Source organism: Thamnophis elegans, chromosome 13 (genome assembly GCF_009769535.1).
Source record: "Thamnophis elegans isolate rThaEle1 chromosome 13, rThaEle1.pri, whole genome shotgun sequence".
Lineage (NCBI taxonomy): Eukaryota > Metazoa > Chordata > Lepidosauria > Squamata > Colubridae > Thamnophis > Thamnophis elegans.
In genome coordinates this window covers 26,828,534-26,846,281 of record NC_045553.1, presented here as the reverse complement: position 1 = coordinate 26,846,281, position 17,748 = coordinate 26,828,534, and the positions used below count along the sequence as shown (strand labels likewise).

The 17,748-nt window shown below is 42.2% G+C and overlaps 1 protein-coding gene across 6 annotated transcripts in view; it reads left to right on the top strand.

Annotated features, from left to right (window-relative positions):
• Positions 1–17,748, top strand: part of FGFR1 (fibroblast growth factor receptor 1) — a 123,451-nt gene that overhangs the window by 35,387 nt on the left and 70,316 nt on the right. For 5 of the 6 annotated variants that reach the window (XM_032228716.1, XM_032228717.1, XM_032228714.1 and 2 more), the window contains exon 2: positions 1,175–1,376. In XM_032228716.1, the coding sequence (XP_032084607.1) occupies positions 1,286–1,376 (91 nt within the window). In that variant the 5' untranslated portion in view covers positions 1,175–1,285. The remainder of the gene's footprint in view (positions 1–1,174; positions 1,377–17,748) is intronic. The other variant, XM_032228713.1, reaches the window with a different exon arrangement.

The window sequence follows — 17,748 nt, the reverse complement described above, 5'->3', positions numbered from 1 at the left end:
TGTTTCACCAGATGCAAAGACACTGGTTTAAGCTGTCGTCTGTTCAAAGGGATAAAATGTCTTATAACATTTAGTTGTAGTATATGCATTTATTTGGTATGTATGCATTTGTGTGGGTGGGTGTGTTGGAAATATTGATTAGTTTGGATTGGGAATGCTGTTTACTTCTAAGTCTGCAGTGTGAATATATAGGTAGTCCTCAACTTAAAACCACTACTGGGACCAAGTTTTTCTTTGCTAGGCAAGACTGTTGTTAAATGAGTCATGCCCAATTTTTACAACCTTTTGCGAAGTTTTTAAGGAACTCTGGCTTTCTTCATTGCTTATCAGAAGTTGGCTGAAAAGGTCAAAAATGTGAACGCATGACCTTAGGAACCTACAGATGCTGTAAATACCTACCTGTGGCCAAGAACCTGAATTTGATCATGTGATTGCAGGGATGCTGTAGCGGTCATAAGTCAATATTTTTAGTGCCATTGTAACTTAGAATGGTCATTGAATGATAAGTCAATGACTATCTGAATAGTGTTGCACCATAGAGAGTGTTTTAACATACTGCATCTGTGTAGGGCTTGCCAATTGCACAGCGACAGAAAAGACAGTGCTCCAGAGGGTTAACATCATTGCCCAGAGAATCATTGATTGCCCTCTCCCCTCTTTGCAAAAGCTTTATAGCTCCCACTGCCTTAAGAAAGTTCAAAACATCCTTAAAGATCCATCTCATCTTGGGCACCCCCTTTTTTTGAACTGTTACCATCTGGTAGCCAGTACAGGATAATAAAACAAGGACAGAAAGGCTGAAAAACAGTTTCTATCCCAGGGCAGTAACTATATTGAATTCTATGGTATAGTGCTGTATTAATGCAATATCAGGGATTTTCAATTTCAGTTACATAGAATGTGAAGGATGTGTGTTTATGTTTTATTTTTATAGTTGCAATGTACCCTGAAAATGGCATGTAATTTCATTGTATGAGGTGCAATGACAATAAAGGAAAGTATCTAAGTACCTTGTGTTGTGCCTACAAAAGGTTCGTTAATCCATAACAACACGCAGGACACAAAGGATCTTAAAATTTGAAATATTGGAAGTATTACCTTTTGATTTTTTTTTAAATTTCTGGTGCATTTAACTTATTTCTCTTTCTCTCTCTCTCTCTCTCCTCCTTTCTAGAGTAGCTGAAGACCTGAACTTCAAGGAAGAAGGAAACAACGCTGTGCTGGCCAGCACAAGCCCTCATGGATTCTGAGAACTCTGTTGCTGACCAGTAGCTGGAGAAGGGGGATGTTTACGTGGAAGTGTCTTATTTTGGGGGCTGTGCTGGTCATAGCCACACTGTCCACTGCAAGACCAGCGCAAACCCTGCCAGAGCAAGGTAGGAGCACCATCTGCATTTTCCCTGTTCATTGATTTCTTTCCATTCTTACATGTTCTACAGACATGATGTTGGTTAATGGGAAGAATCATACCAGAGTAGTTTTCTGCCAAAGATATTCCCCGACGAACTGAATGGAACGGTCGTAATTTCTCACCAGGAACAATATTTTATTGGGTGTGTATTATAGTATATCAGTCCAAGGTATTTTCAGCAGAGAGGAGGTGGGGGGAAGCGATCTCTTCCTCCACTGTCATTCATGAAACCTGGTAGAAAGCTCATTTCTTCTTTGTGTATTCTCTACTGGCTGTTTGGCCTGTGCAGGGTTGGCTTATGTCAGATATACAAGGCAACATCCAGTAACCACAAATCTTCAAACTGAAGCAAGAGGGTTAGGGGGAGAAGGATCAATAATATTGATAATGATAATGAAAGAGAAGAGAAGATGGGATAGAATAAAATGGATATTGCAATGAAGAATAGAGTAGAATAGAATAGAATAAAATAAATATTGGAATGAAGGATAGGATAGGATTAGAATGGAATAGGAATAGGAATAGAATAGAATTCTTTATTGGCCAAGTGTGATTGGACACACAAGGAATTTGTCTTTGGTGCAAATGCTCTCAGTGTACATAAGAAAAATAAAATAGAATACATTCATCAAGAATCATAAGATGTAACACTTAGTGATAGTCATAGGATATTAAATAAGCAATCAGGTCACACTAGGAAACTAAATAAAACAATGTAAATCGTAGCGATAAAAACAACAGGGTTATAGTCATAAGTGGGAGGAGATAGGTAATAGGAAGGATGAGAAGAAGACTAGTAATACTAGTCTTAGTAAATAATTTGACAGTATTGTGGGAATTAGTTGTTTAGCAGAATGATGGTGTTAGAGGGGAGTGTTTTTGTGTCTAGTTGTCTTGGTGTGCAGTGCTCTATAGCGTGGTTTTGAGGGTAGAACTTGAAACCATTTATATCCAGGATGGGAGGGGTCTGTAGATATTTTCACATCCCTCTTTTTGACTCGTGCAGTGGACAGGTCCTCCATGGAAGGCAGGTTGGTAGCATTTGTTTTTTTCTGCAGTTCTAATTATCCTCTGAAGTCTGTTTCTGTCTTGTTTGGTTGCAGATGCAAACCAGACAGTTATAGAGGTGCAGATGACAGACTCAATCATTCCTCTGTAGAACTGATGACAAGTCAATAGTGTGTAGTTAAAGACATTATCTTGATTTTTTACTACTCACTAAATCAAGCCCAACGTTTGAAGGAAGGTGCTATTGTAGAGCTCTCTTGATACCCTGCTACTCATAACAGGGCGTCTGTTTGCACAGTCAGGTGCCTTTCCCAGGGACACTATGGATCTGGGTTCATGTAACATTATCAACACAAACTCTAGCTCACCAAACATGATTTGGCTTCCAAAAGATACTATGCCATAAACATGATCTTATAATTCAAGATGAATTGATTCTCACTATAAGCCAGAGGTCCCCAACTCCTGGGTCATGGCATGCCAGAAACTGATCCACGCAAATAAATGAAGCCCCCATTCGCGGGATGCAGGCCTCATGCAAAAACATCTCTCCATGGAACCGGTCCCTGGTGCCCAAAAGGTTGGAGGCCATTCTATTGTCAGAGTTTGCAGCAGCAATCACATCCAGAAAGCACACACAAGTAACTGATTCAGCAGGATTCATTAATTTCATATATAATATCACATAGGAAATAAGTATACAATACCCAAACAGGTTTTTCTAACGTGGTAGCTAATACAAGCAAAACACAGGCAGAAGAGAGAACAGTTTCAGTTCAGAGCAGCAGACTAGTTTAGACCAGCACAGACTCAGAACTTTAGTACAGAACAGTTGAACTAAGCCACGCCCAGGCTCCTTGCTGTCTCCTTGTTGCTCACACAGCAAATACTGTTTCAGTTTCCAAACAGCCCTCATTGGCTGACTTAGTTGCTATGCCTGTTCATCGGCTGAACTGTGTCTCCTAAGCTGAACTGTGTCTGAACTGTGTCTCCTAAGCTATGAAATTTCTCACACACTGACAACTAGAGTCTGAACATGGAGTGAAAGGGGGCATCAGCCTAGAATCCTTATATAACCACAAGTAAGTAAGTGCAACGTCCCTAGAATGCTGTTGGCCCTTAATCTCACCAGATGCTGACTGATAATTGAAAAGATTCCTTCCTATAGACCTTGGCAATAAATCAGTTTAATTGAACCTTGATATGTGTACCTGGTCTTTTACACCTGACAATTCATTTAATCTTGTCTTATTCAATAGACCACAACTGTCTGAATTCAGGCAATGGGATATATAAGATGCTATGGCATACAAGCCATGTTAGTTGTGCCCATACAACATGTAAATCCAATATAAATCCAGTTTACAGTGTATGAATCACCAAAATAATACATCCTCAATGCACTGGCACAATTAATAAAAACATATTCATGCAATGCTATATCTCCATGATGGCAAACTTGTGGCACACGGAGCCATCTCTGCAGGCACTGAGCTGTTGCCTAAATTGCAGCACAGATGCACCAGCCAACTGATTTTCAGCTGGCCCTGCCCACGCCGACTCTCCCCTCCCAGGACTCTCCATGTGGCCCGTTTTGGATGCCAGGTAAGGAGAGGGCTCGCACGGAGGCTCTGGGAGGGTGAAAAATGGGCCTCCAGAAACGAGCCATTTCCAGTATTTGCTGTGTGAGCAACAAGGAGACAGCAAGGAGCCTGGGTGTGGCTTAGTTCAATTGTTCTGTACTAAAGCTCTGAGTCTGTGCTGAGGGGGCCGGTGGAGGCTGTTTTCGCCTTCCCCAGGCTCCAGGAAAGCATCCAGAGCCTGGTGAGGGTGAAAAATGGGTCTACCGGGCTTCTGGAGGGCTGGGGGAGGCCATTTTTGCCCTCCTTGGGATCCAGGAAAAAACGGTTAGCCATCATTGCCATATCCAAACAAATAATCCAGGCTTTTGGTGATGGCCTGATTCATGTAGCATGCTAAGACTGTGGCTACGTTCTCACAAGCTACTCCTCTTTTACAGCTCTCATCCCTTAAATAGAGTAGAGTTGGGGCAGCTGGATGGAGCTGAGCGCTTACTGGCTGGATACCCTTCCTGACGCCAGGCAGAGTTCGCAGCAAATATTTTTTTCCCTTTGCTCCCGGGGAGAGAGAAATATCTGCCGCTACCTAGGATTGAACACTCAACCTTCTGAACAGGAGGCAATTAGCTTCAATGCTAGACCACCATGCCGCTCATTCTCACAACCTACTGATCCACAAAACACAGAACTCAATTTTCACTTGTGGCCTTGCACTCCCTCCCCCTATATGTCCCATTTATGGTTTGGAACAATTGAGCAAGATTCTGTCAGATTTTATGTCAGAAGCTGGCACAGATGGAATATCGTTATTGTACAAGAGAGAATTATTCCAAGGTGCCAGAAGAAGGTTAAAGCTGCAAATTATGAACTAGAATAAATATCCTTTCAAGTTGAAGCCGGTGGCTAGATCAGAAGCAAGCCAAAAGTGACTGTTCTTTTGATCCAACCAGAACAGGGAACTAGGTTCTTTTATTTGTACTTCAAAGGTATCGTCCTGATGTGGAATCATCTTGCACATCTGTATTCTTTTCTATTATTTGAAGCATATGAAGGGCTGTCTCGATATTTATCCACTATCCTTTTGGCTGCAGCTGTCTTCCACCAACCTGCAAAAAAAGGACATTTTCTCATGGCAACTACAAAAATGAAGGAAAAAAAACCCTCAGGATCTTGAAAGCATGTTTGAGCCCCAGGCAGCATTCCACATTAGCTTATCAAAACAAAAAAGGCAGACTTGGAATGATTAATTGCTGAGCTCCTTATCGTCAAAGCAATCTGTTAATGCTTTCGAAAGGGTAATCTACACTGGATTGGTAAACAGTGTTCAGAAAACGGGAAAAGAAATAGGAAAGTTATAGCTCAACAGCAGTTACTGAAAGATATCTAGGAGAATGAAGTAAGAGGAAAGTTTGTCCCATGTCTTTTATCAACCTCTCCGTTATGAAAAATGTCATTTTGTTCCCAGGGTCACAGTACAATTTGTGGGCTAATATTTTACGGGAATGAAATTCAGGGGTGAAATGCTACTGGTTTGGGTCGGTTTGCTAAAAAATGCTACCGTTTGCCTGAACCGGTAATAAAAAAAATGGTTTAAAAAGTAAACAAAAAAGCTCTGACAATCAGCTGTGCAACAATCAGCTGTGCCTGATTGTGAGGTTCCTGATTGATGCAGGGGCCATTTTGTGTGAAGTCCAGCTGCTTGTGTATGAATCAGTTGTGCAGCTTTTGTGTTGTTTTTGTGTAAAGTGTGATAGTTGGGTTTTGAGCACTCTGTGACTCTGTGAGCTTGCTGCTTGTTGTGAAGTCCAACTGCTTTTACATTGTGTGTGAGTCAGTCGTGCAGCCACGCCCACCCGGTCATACACCCATCAAGCCATGCCCACTCAGTCACAAGACCAACAAGCCACGCCTACAGAACTGGTAGGGAAAATTTTTGAATTTCACCACTGGAATGAAAGTAAACTTACATGTCGCGGCATATTGTTGAAGGATCCAGCCATTGACACCCTGATCAATACCTAAAAGCTACACACAATCAGAAGTCCATATAAATAAAACACGCAGAACAGAACAGCACACATATTCTGAAGAGAAGTTCCTTGAGGATGGGCTTCAGCTTGGAAGAATCAATCCTTGATCCTGCTAATATTTTAATTACAGAAGGCAACAAAAGTTGTTTTGCTTTTTCCCGGATGGATTGTGCAGTCCCAGAAGGACATCTGAATGGGCGCCTTTCTTTACTTTGGATACAGTGGCTCAGTGGCTAAGATGCTGAACTTGTCGATCAGAAGGTCAGCGGTTCGAATCCCTAGCACCGCGTAACAGAGAGAGCTCCCGTTACTTGTCCCAGCTTCTGCCAACCTAGCAGTTCGAAAGCACGTAAAAAATGCAAGTAGAAAAATAGGAACTACCTTGGGTGGGAAGGTAACAGCGTTCTGTGTGCCTTCAGCATTTAGTATGCCAGCCACATGACCACGGAGATGTCTTCGGACAGTGCTGGCTCTTCAGTTTTGAAACAGATAAGCACCTCCCCCTAGAGTCGGGAACAACTAGCAAATATGTGCAAGGGGAACATTTTACCCCTTTACTTCAGTTAGAGGAGGAAAGAGAAACCCACTAATCTTAATTGGGTCGTGAGTAACAAAAGTTCTCTACATTTATATTCTGCAATGGACCTATTTAGGTAGGTTTCAGGATGTGAACACTAACAATGCAGAGAGGGAGGAGGTGAAAGCTGCATGCTTCATCCCTAAAGGCTGAGCTTCGACACCTCCTGTGGTTAACCTTCAACTTTATGGAAATGGCAAATTAGCTGCTTTGCAGTTTTGCCCTCCAGCAGAGCTAAGAGAATGTGGCTGGTGCTTCATTCATTAGACACTGACTCAGCTTGATTTAAGTGCCCAACCACGAATTTCTTATGGCCTATGATAGTCTTTGGCAATCACAGAATTTAGCGTCTGGGCACCCAATCCTACTTGATGTCCATGCAACACCTTTAAAAGTTGACTCTAAAGGACAAGAATTTGGAGACCAAGACATCTGGATTGATTGTTGTTGTGGCCCGCCAGCGGCCAATGGAGCTGGTGGCAGACTCGGACAGTGAAGAGGTTGGGGAGGAATACGGGCCAGTCCTGGAGTCTGGGGAAGGCTCTGATGAGGGCTCTGTATTAGAGGCAGAGAGGGGACCAGAGCCATATGCCAGTTATCAGCTGCGTTCAGAGTTGGAGATCAGTGAGGCAGAAGAACAGCTGGAGCCTTTTCCCAGTGTGCACATGTGCAGAGGGGCCAGACGAAGGGAAGAGCTAAAGAACAGAGGTCGACTTGGGAGTAAGGCCACAGGTGGACGGTGAATGGTCCATCTCATAGGGAATAAAGAGGAGCAAAAGGGGAGTGGAGTTTGCAGGAGACAATTAGTTCAGTTTATTAGAGTGAAGATCTGTTCCTGACTTCTTGCCTAGAATTGTCTGCTACAGCATGGCGTTTGGAAGATATCCAAACCTAATAAAGGCTCTAGTTGTGAAATCTCTTGGAAGACTGTTGGCCGGGACTTTGCTGGAGAGGAATTCCCTTTAACCTAAATAAAAGGGGTTTTATCGGGACGAGGAGTCGGCTTCATGATCTTGGGAAGCCTTGGTCAGAACAATTATAGCATTTGCACTCTAAGGAATCCATTCTCCATCTTGATAATTTCTTCCTAAAATAAAGACTGATGATGAAGGGGAAAAAAACATTCATGTGCAATGGTATTTAGGCTGCTCAGATTCCCAAAGCAGTAAAACAAAACAAAACAGTATGTAGAGTTGCCAACCATGCACAGATATTCTCACCCCTTTGTATCTTGTCATTGAGAGATCAATTGATGCACCTTCTCCTTTGAATGATGGTGTATGTATTTAGAATAGAAGCCCAAGGTTCTAGATTAGGAAAGTATATGAACATCTTGTTGGTCCATCAGATGTATCGTAACCTTCACTAACATTTTTCTTTTATATGTGTGGATTAGCTGGATTTTAACTGAAAGAAAGTTGAATCTTCAAATCAGAACTTTTTAAAGGAAATTAGAGCTAGTAGAACAGCAATTCCCAAAAAATAGGAGTTCAACTAGAAGTAGTAGTCTATCCTCATATTTTTTTGATGGCTATAAAGTGGATGAGTAAAGGAATCTGGGGAAAATTCGGTATTTTTCATTGGCAGCTTGTTTCTCAGAAACGAGTCACTGAAGCTTACAAGTGGGCTTGCTAAATCTAGAGCTGAATGCAAACTTTAACAAGACATACGCCCCAAATTTAGATGTAAACGAGAATTCATTGGTTATGGTCTGACCGAGGCTTCCCAAGAGCATGAAGCAAACTCCTTGTCCCGACAAAACCCCTTTTATTAATTTATTGTGAATTCTGCTCATTCATATCCAGCAAAATCTTTCAAGGGAGGATTTACAGTCACAGATCTTATCTGGAGTCTCAGAGAGTCAGGAACCAATTAAGCGAACTAATTGTCTCCTGCAAACTCCACTCCCCTTCCGCTCCTCTTTTATTTCCTCTGGGAGGGGCCATTCATCGTCCACTTGTGGCCTTACTCCCAAGTCAACCCCTGTTCTTTAGCTGTTCCCTTCGTCTGGCAATTCTGCGCATGCGCACACTGGGAACAGGCTCCAGCTGTTCTTCTGCCTCACTGATCTCCAACTTTGAACGCAGCTGATAACTGGCATATGGCTCTGTCCCCTCTCTGCCTCTGACACAGAGCCCTCATCAGAGCCTTCCCCAGACTCCAGGACTGGCCCGTGTTCCTCCCCAACCTCTTCACTGTCCGAGTCTGCCACCAGCTCCATTGGCTGCTGGCGGGCCACAACAACAATCAATCCAGATGTCTCGGTCTCCAAATTCTTGTCCTTTAGAGTCAACTTTTAAAGGTGTTGCATGGACATCAAGTATGCTCCAGCTGTTCGTCTGCCTCACTGTTGTCTGACTCTGAAGGCAGCTAATAACTGTCGGACGGCCCTGGTCCACTCTCTGCCTCTGACACAGAGCCCTCATCAGAGCCTTCCCCAGACTCCAGGATTGGCCCATCTTCCTCCCCAACCTCCTCACTGTCCGAATCTGCTGTTAGCTCTGCTGACCGCTGGCGGGCCACAACACATTGATTAATTGTCAGAAAATGGTGATCTCTGTAACAGGTTTCTACCCATTAACATAGCTTGATAAGGAAATTAGCCCAAAGGTTAGAAACCAAAGAGAACGGCAATTATTTTTCCCATATCTCAATCACAGGTATGCTTGAAGGGCAGGCTCAGTTCTTTCTGTACTGTGCCAGTATTAGCTGGATTCTTGAACCTGATTTAATTCTCTTTTAACAGGGTTATTTTTTAACTGCATTGATTTATTGTTATATTCTTAGCACCCCATAAATGACTTTGTTTTTACAGGTGACTTGCATGTGCCTAGATGGCGCTTAGTTTTCTGAGGCAGGTTAGAAAAAATGTTTTTAAAGTGTTTACACATGAGGCTATTTTTTTTTCCATATCAGTACAAAGTATATATAGCTCAGAGTTGGCTCGTGTTGGTTCTTGTCATTCGCAAAGCTTTGAACTCAGTCCAACTAAGCTCGGATAACACCAAGAACTGAATTAGACCAATGTTTCTCAATCTTGGGAGCGTTCAAAAACTTCAACTCCCAGAATTCTCTTCATGGCTGGCTGGGGAATTCTGGGTGTTGAAGTCCACACATCATAAAGACCTCCAGGTTGAGAAACACTGACACAGGCTGATCCCTGTATCTCCCCCAAATTAGTCTCTGGGATCTGAACACCTCTATTAGATGATATCAGCAGTCGGGTTGACTCTTTCCACCAATTCTTTTTTTTCCCCTTCATCAAATTTTATTTTTTCCTTTCATATACATTCACAAATGTACATTCTTGTAAATACTCTTAATATTTATCTATTAGCTATTAACATTCATCACAATCTTCTTATGAGTATAGTATGAGTATGAGTATAGAAACCACAGTTGCCACCCCGTACCTCCATCTTGTTTAGCAAAATAACCCTACCCTAACCCTACTCCTTCCATCTTCTCAACCTCCCTTCTCTGTCTTCTCCTTTCCTCCTCTCCTTCCTCTTTTCTTCTTCTCTTCCCCTTCCCCCACTCCTCCTCTCTTCTTCTCCTTCTTACCCTCTCTCCTACTCTTATCCTTCCATCAATTCTTGTGTGAATTTTAAAACTGGAAAATAGATATGACTAGCTGGATACCTGTGCTTCACTACAAAACTACTTGATGGTGCTTGATAAATTGACACTTAAAGCTTGAAAATTAATGAGTAGCTAAAAAAGCGACTGTATTATTTTGTTAGAGAAGCCTGTCTACTGACTTGGGGATGAGTTGTGTGCAGCTTCCCTTATTTGTGTTTTCCTAATCACATCTGCAAAACTTTTCCTGCGTTTTTTGCCTCTTTTCCCTTTAACTGGTGTTACAGTAGAAGGAATAGATTCATCTGAACTGAGAAGGAAAATAAGAGGAAAAGAAATCTGCCTCTGCCTACCAGGATCCATCAGTATTCATCTGGCTAGTGTCCTGTCAGTGTGTGAGAGAGTTGAGGAGTTTGGAAACTCAAACAGTATTTGCTGTGTGAGCAAGAAGGAGACAGGAAGAAGCCTGGGCATGGCTTAGCTCAACTGTTCTGTAGTAAAGCTGCTTGCTGTTGTGAAAGTAAAATTGAAACTGAAACTCCTCTCCTCTGCTTGTGTTTGGCATTTGGAACAGATTTCTTTTCAGGTGGGGAGGGGGAGTAGAACTCCTTAGCATCAGAGTGTATTAATAATAATAATAATAATAATAATAATAATAATAATAATAATAATAATAATATAGGAAATACTAATGTTGTGATTGTCATTTCAAAAAATCCTTTCTTAGTGAGCATCTAGAAGCCAAGAGGAACATACGTGGCAAATTTGAAGTTTGTAGGCTTTATGGTTCTGGAGATTTTATGATGCATGAGTGGTATTTTGCTTTTATATTTATAGATTGGCTCAGGAAAGCCAAACAAACCCGCTTACCAGCTTTTTGAGGCCAAGACATAGTTTGAAATAATTGCATAATTAAAAAGAAAGGTGGATTTGTTGCCCAAAGTGAGTGGTACAACCCCAGTGACCCATCATTTTTTTCATTGTTGGGGAACTGCTTGTGGCCATAATATGTTCCATTTGATTTCAGTTAGCATGTTGCATGTGTTTGGCCAAATGTGGCGTTGTCAACAAGCCATAATTACGTCCAACCTGGTTTTGTTGCGGTGTGAAATCTGTGAATATCTTATTGGTAGCTAAATGAAGAGACTGAGGATGAGCCCCAGCCTTGAAATTGTTCTAGAAGTCCATCAAAAAAAGTTTGTGCTAACAACATGTGGGTATCTAAAGGAAATAGCGGTGGCCACATTGTCTGTTAAACATTGAATCATCTCCTCTAGTCTTTTCAGTAACAATACTCATCATCATCCTTTTAATTACCGCACAATATCTTGTGGGTTGGAGTCCGGGCAACAGAATGGAGCCGAGTTTTTACTGGCCTGATGCCCTCCCTGTTGCCAATGCGGAGTTTTCATCAGTAGGTATAGTCTCATTATGCCAGAGAGAGAAATATCTGCCTCTAACCAGGATCAAACTCATGATTGCCTCCTGACTGTGAGGCTAGAGCTTCCCCTCTAGGCCACCACACCACTCTCTTCAATAACAGCACTGATGTTTTTAATTGTAGGGTTGGTTTTGTTTATTTTATACAATACTTTTTATTCCGTGCCACCCTGAGTCAGATTTTCTGGGATGGGCGGCTGTAAGAAATGTGATGAGGTAAAAGAATAAATTAAATGCAAATAAACAATGGCAGGGATTCACTTTCCAGTCTGTCTTAGGTAGATTTTTTTGTCAAGCATGCATTGGGGGGAGGGGGCTACTGTTTGGTTTGGGTCTTTTGCAAACTGAGCCTCGGCACATGAAATCTAAGGATGGGAGGAATCCAGCTCAGCTGAGGGGCGTGTATATGCCGGGCTAAGGGACCAGAGAGCATCAGTGACCAGCCGATTTGTTTGATGCTGTGATTAATTACTAGCCTGTGGTCCGAGGGAGATGGGAGATGCGAAGAGAAGAAAGCAGTTACTGAACTACTAGCAGGTCAAAGGTCATGCGTAGCAGCTGGGGCATGTTTTTACAACTCCTTTTCCTGCGGGGAGGGGGGGGGAGCAAAAGTATTGCATTTTCCACCCTGGCTCCAACCTTGCAAACAAAGGAGAGCCCTCCTGCTCTCTGGCATAGTCTCTCCCACCCACCCCACCCCCATTAAAAATAACTCCTGAGTGACAACAGGACTGATTTAAGCTTGAAAAATCCAATCTGCAGAAAGGTTGATTGCTAACTTGTGCCTAAACTACAGAAAGGGGTGGGGGTGAGAGTGAGGAGGAAGAGGGAATGCAGGTACTTTAAAAAAAAAATTAAAGAATGCACCCTATTAAGGTGAAAATGAATGTGCCAATTAGCTAGCTAAGGTTTCCTGCATCTCTGCTGAGGATTTTGTTTAAGGCATTATTAAGAATCTATGCAAGCCAATCTTTTGGCTGTCTGGGGACCATGATGAAGATGATGGTGCTATCCATTCAATCATGTCTGATTGTCCCCGATTCTGCGGACATATTTCTCTCCACATTTCCCCAATCTTTACAGCTTCTTTGAGTTGTTTTATCCTCTGGCTGAGGTGGGCTTTGATGGTGTTACCGTTTACCTCTGACTATTCTGAGCACAACTAACTTTTCCAGTAAGTTTGATCGCATAACATGGCTGAAATAAGTAAGGTGGAATTTTGTGGGGTTTTGGCCTTCCGGCGATATGACTGGCTTTATATGGTCCAATATTTGCTGGATTGCTGCCTTTGCTGAATCTGCAGGAGTCTTCTCCAACACAACACCTCAAACAAGTCCTCTTTCCTCTGGTCTAATTTTTTTCATGGCCCAATTGAGTCTGATTTATCTGGCCAACAGAGAAGGCTTAGGGAGGCATGATAGCATCTTCCAATGCTTGAGGGACTGATACAGAAAAGAGGCATTTAATTTAGTCTCCGAGCGCCAAAAAATTGATGCTTTTGAATTATGGTGCTGGAGAAGACTCTGCGAGTCCCTTGGACTGCAAGGTGATCCAACCTGTCAGTTCTAGAGGAGATCAACCCTGACTACTCTTTAGAAGGCCAGATCCTGAAGAGGAGACTTAAATACTTTGGCCATCTAATGAGAAGGTAGAAGGACTCGCTGGAGAAGAGCCTAATGCTGGGAACGATTGAGGGCAACAGAAGAAGGGGACGACAGAGAATGAGGTGGCTGGATGGAGTCACTGAAGCAGCCGGTGTGAGCTTAAATGGACTCCAGAGGATGGGAGAGGGCAGGAAGGCCTGGAGGAATGTTGTCTATGGGGTCGCGATGGGTCAGACGGGACTTTGCAACTGACAACAACAATTTAGTCTCCAAAGCACCTGAGGGTAGGACAAGAAGCAATGGATGGAAATTAATCAAGGAGGGCAGAAGCAACCTAGAATTAAGGAGGAATTTCCTGGCTGTGAGAACAATTAACCAGTGGAACAGGTTGGCTCCTGGAGTTGTAGGTGCTTCATCCTTGGAGGTTTTCAAGACAGGACTGAACAACCATTTCTCTGGGATTTCATAAGGATTCCTGCCATGGGCAGGGGGCTGGAATAGAAGACCTGCAAGATCTCTTCCATCTCTAGGATTTTATGATTATAGAGGTAACTTGGTACTCAACAAGGGATGTGGTGGCTCAGTGTCTAAGACACTGAGCTTGTCGATCAGAAGGTTGGCAGTTCAGCAGTTCGAATCCCTAGTGCCACATAATGGAGTGAGCTCCCATTACTTGTCCCAGCTTCTGCCAACCTAGCAGTTCAAAAGCATGTAAAATGCAAGTAGAAAAATAGGATCCACCTTTGGTGGGTAGGTAACAGCGCTCCAGGGCCTTCAGCGTTTAGTCATGCTGGCCATATGACCATGGAGACATCTTCGGACAATGTTGGCTCTTTGGCTTTGAAACGGAGATGAGCACCGCTTCCTAAAGTTGGGAACAACTAGCATGCATGTGCAGAGGAATCATTATCTTTTACCTGGTACTCCACTGCTTTGAAACGCATCAAATGTGGTTCTCAGCATATTTTGATGCCAAAATGTCCCAGTACTCATTGTTAGTTTGGTACTTGACACAAAAGCTACATGCCTTGTGACTCACTTCATTATTCCTTATGGGAAAATTTTGTTTGGTACTCATCATTTTTGGTACTCATCACTTGTCCCAGAACCAATTAACAATGAGTACCAAGGTATCACTATATATAATTACCTATAGTTCATTCTGCCTGGTTTGTTCAGCCCATCCAGAGATGTTGGAGTGCCCTCAAATGATACTGAACCCAGAATTGCAGCTGTACTGGGGTTTTTTGGATACACACCTGTATACCTTAACTCCAGAGTGCAGATGATATTCTCCCTTACAGTCTACCTGAGGGCAGCAAGCCTTTTCAGAACCTTCAATTACTGATAAATTAAGGAAGTCACTTGAGCTTTGATCTGGGAGGGGTGGGGTTTGGGTATTTTTTGGTAAGATTTACAGGTTTTACATTCAACTTCTGTTCTCTCCATCCACTGAATTCTGAACAGCCAACCGTTTTTTAGTTGAGTGGCTCAACTATTATAATAATTTGGTATGCAATACACTTCTAGAAAATTGGATTGATTAGCTAAACTAGAGACAACTGGTTAAATTACCCTTGGATAAATCATGCAAAGAAAACTTACTGCAACATACTGCATTACAGTATGGTATGCTGGTTTAACTGCTGCGTGACAGGAAGGCACTACAGAGAATGATCAATTCGGCGCAAGAAACCATTGGTAGCCCTCTGACGCCACTGGATGACATCGCCAGGTCTCGCTGCTTTAGCAGAGTAAGGAAGATACTCAGAGATGATTCACACCTGGTCAGTGTCTCTTTGCACTTCTACCATCGGGCAGAAGACATCAAAGGATAGCCAGCCGGACAAATAGGTTTAAAATGGTTTCTATCTTTGGGCTGTCAAACAGCGTTCCATGCGCCTTCTGCGTTTAGTCATTCTGGCCACATGACTACAGAGACGTCTTCGGACAGCGCTGGCTCTTTGGCTTTGAAACGGAGATGAGCACTGCCCCCTAGAGTTGGGAATGACAGCGAGGGGAACCTTTATCTTTATCCTTGGGCTGTCAGACTCTTAAACACAACCACAATCACACCACGCACACACGGAAGTGTATGACTAGGTTTTTTTTTCCTTTCTTTTTCTTTTTTCTTTTCCCCTAATGACTTGCATAGGGGTTTTTCTTTATACTATTTATGTTGTTTGTATTTTTTGTCATGGATTGCACCAGTGAGGCTAAAGCCAATTTCGTTGTATACATGATGTGCAATGACAATAAAAGCTATACTAAATAAGTACATTTCAAATTGGGGTTTTTTATTGCAAAACTTTTCCAAGGTACAAATATTGTTGCACAAAGACCTGGTCAAAGATAATTGAGGAATATTCGCTTTCTCTCTCCCCGTTTGAGGAGAAACAGCGTTCAGGTGGGACCAATGCTCAATCTCTCCCACCCACCCCCACTCCCCTCAAAAAGGAATGCTGGCTAAAAGATGATTATTTGAACTGAAAGGCAACATCCTCTCTGACTGGAAAACTGAGACTGTGTGGAGCCTGGCAGGCTTCTCAGTGCCAGGGAGCTGATTTTGCTGGGCCTTGTCCCTGGATAACTCAATGTTCCCAAATCTCTCTAATTCTCGCCCACAAATGATTAGAGACCTTGCTGTTTCCAAAACCTGAGGATTGCTTATTAAAATAGCATCCTGCTGCTATGTTAAAACTGAAAGTGGACAGGCCACATCTTAGTTAAAGAACCTGCTGTTTTTTTCCTTCTGAATTGGAATTTAGGATGAAGTCTGCATGTGAAGTCTGCATCAGTGCTGTCTTAGTGTCTGCTACCTCAAGGAACCTCAAATAGCAGTGTTGGTGAATCTTTTCGGCACCAAGTGCTGAAATGGGAGCACACACACAAACTGGAAGAGCAGCCACCTGGCAGGATGATATTCCAGTTTCCGGCGCACGCAGGCGCATTGGCCAGCTGGTCTTCTCCCATTACTTGTCCCAGCTTCTACCAACCTAGCAGTTTGAAAGCACGTACAAATGCAAGTAGAAAAATAGGGACCATCTTTGGTGGGAAGGAAACCGCGTTCCGTGCACTTTCGGTGTTTAGTCATCCCGGCCACATAACCACGGAGATGTCTTTGGACAGCACTGGCTCTTCAGTTTGAAATGGAGATGAGCACCGCCCCCTGGAGTCGGGAATGATTCTAGCCCATATGTGCAAGGGGAACCATTACCTTTACTTACAATAGTATCTGTGATTGCTTTTTGTCCCCTTCTCCATCAATCAATTTTCCAAAGCGATTAGGCTTTTTATATTATAAACATTCACTGGTTTTTCAGCATCTGTTTGCTAAAGTTGGGGGCTTTAATTAAAATGCTGTAATTAAACTACATGGAAACCTACTGCTTAGGTATGAGATGATATTGTATACAGTAAATCAGGAGACAAGTACATGCATGTAGCAGTAAACTATAATTTAGGATTACATGCATGAGTGGCAACAAATAAAAATGCTAGGTTCAGCCCCGGGATCATTCATACCTTCTCTCCTGTAGCTAGAATGTACTACAGAAATGTACCACATTTTAGATTTATTTTTAACAAAATTGAACCTCGTACATAAAATGGAAAACATGAGTTAGGACTTCAAAACGAATTTTAAAGCACATTTTAGTCAGTTGAAATCATACAAGCCATTTCAAATTCTGGATCCTTTTTACCAATTTAGTAAACTAATGTTTATAGAACATCTCAATGTCATAAATCGTTATATAAATCATACTGTAAAGAAAAAAAAACCTACATTCTAAAAAAAATTCCAATATCTACAAATTATTGAAATGATCCATTGTGGTCTTTGATTTAATATGATTCCAATGAGCAATTTAAAGACGCCAACGATCTGGAAATGTCTTTATTACTAAGGGTATATATTGTTGTCTATCAAGTAGCACTCACGATAGTAAATTATTCTCCACTATTCCATTCTTGCCAAACCAAATTCTCTTTTTCCAAGATTGCCATGAACCCAGCTTTTGTTCAGCATTTTTTTCAGCTCAGAGGCCTTCAGAACAGTCTGTACTACGCTAACATAACAGTAAATAAAGAATTCCATACAATAAATCAACCAAAAGCACAAGATGAAATGGTCATCATACAGACACAGGTCACCATAAATAAAAGTCTTCCCAAAGTAGAGGGATTTAGAGTCTCCCATATCAAGTTATGTTTTGATTTGTTTGTAGTCATGAGGCAATAGAGAAGAAAAAGAGGGAAAAACCTAATAATTTTTCCTCCGTTTGACGGCCGAACATTCTTTCTGCTGGAAGGGTTGAAATATGGAACGTCGTCTTATGAGGGGTATTTTTTTCCTCCTGTCTCTGTTTCTTTGGTGTAGGGTCTCCTGCTTGATTATGAGGGGGTGGGGTGGACTAGGTGGCCTACAAGGTCCCTTCCAACACTGTTAATCTATTAATCTTAAATGCAATTGTTATTGCTGTCTGAATAGCCCTCGTCCAACTGTCCTTGTAGCTTT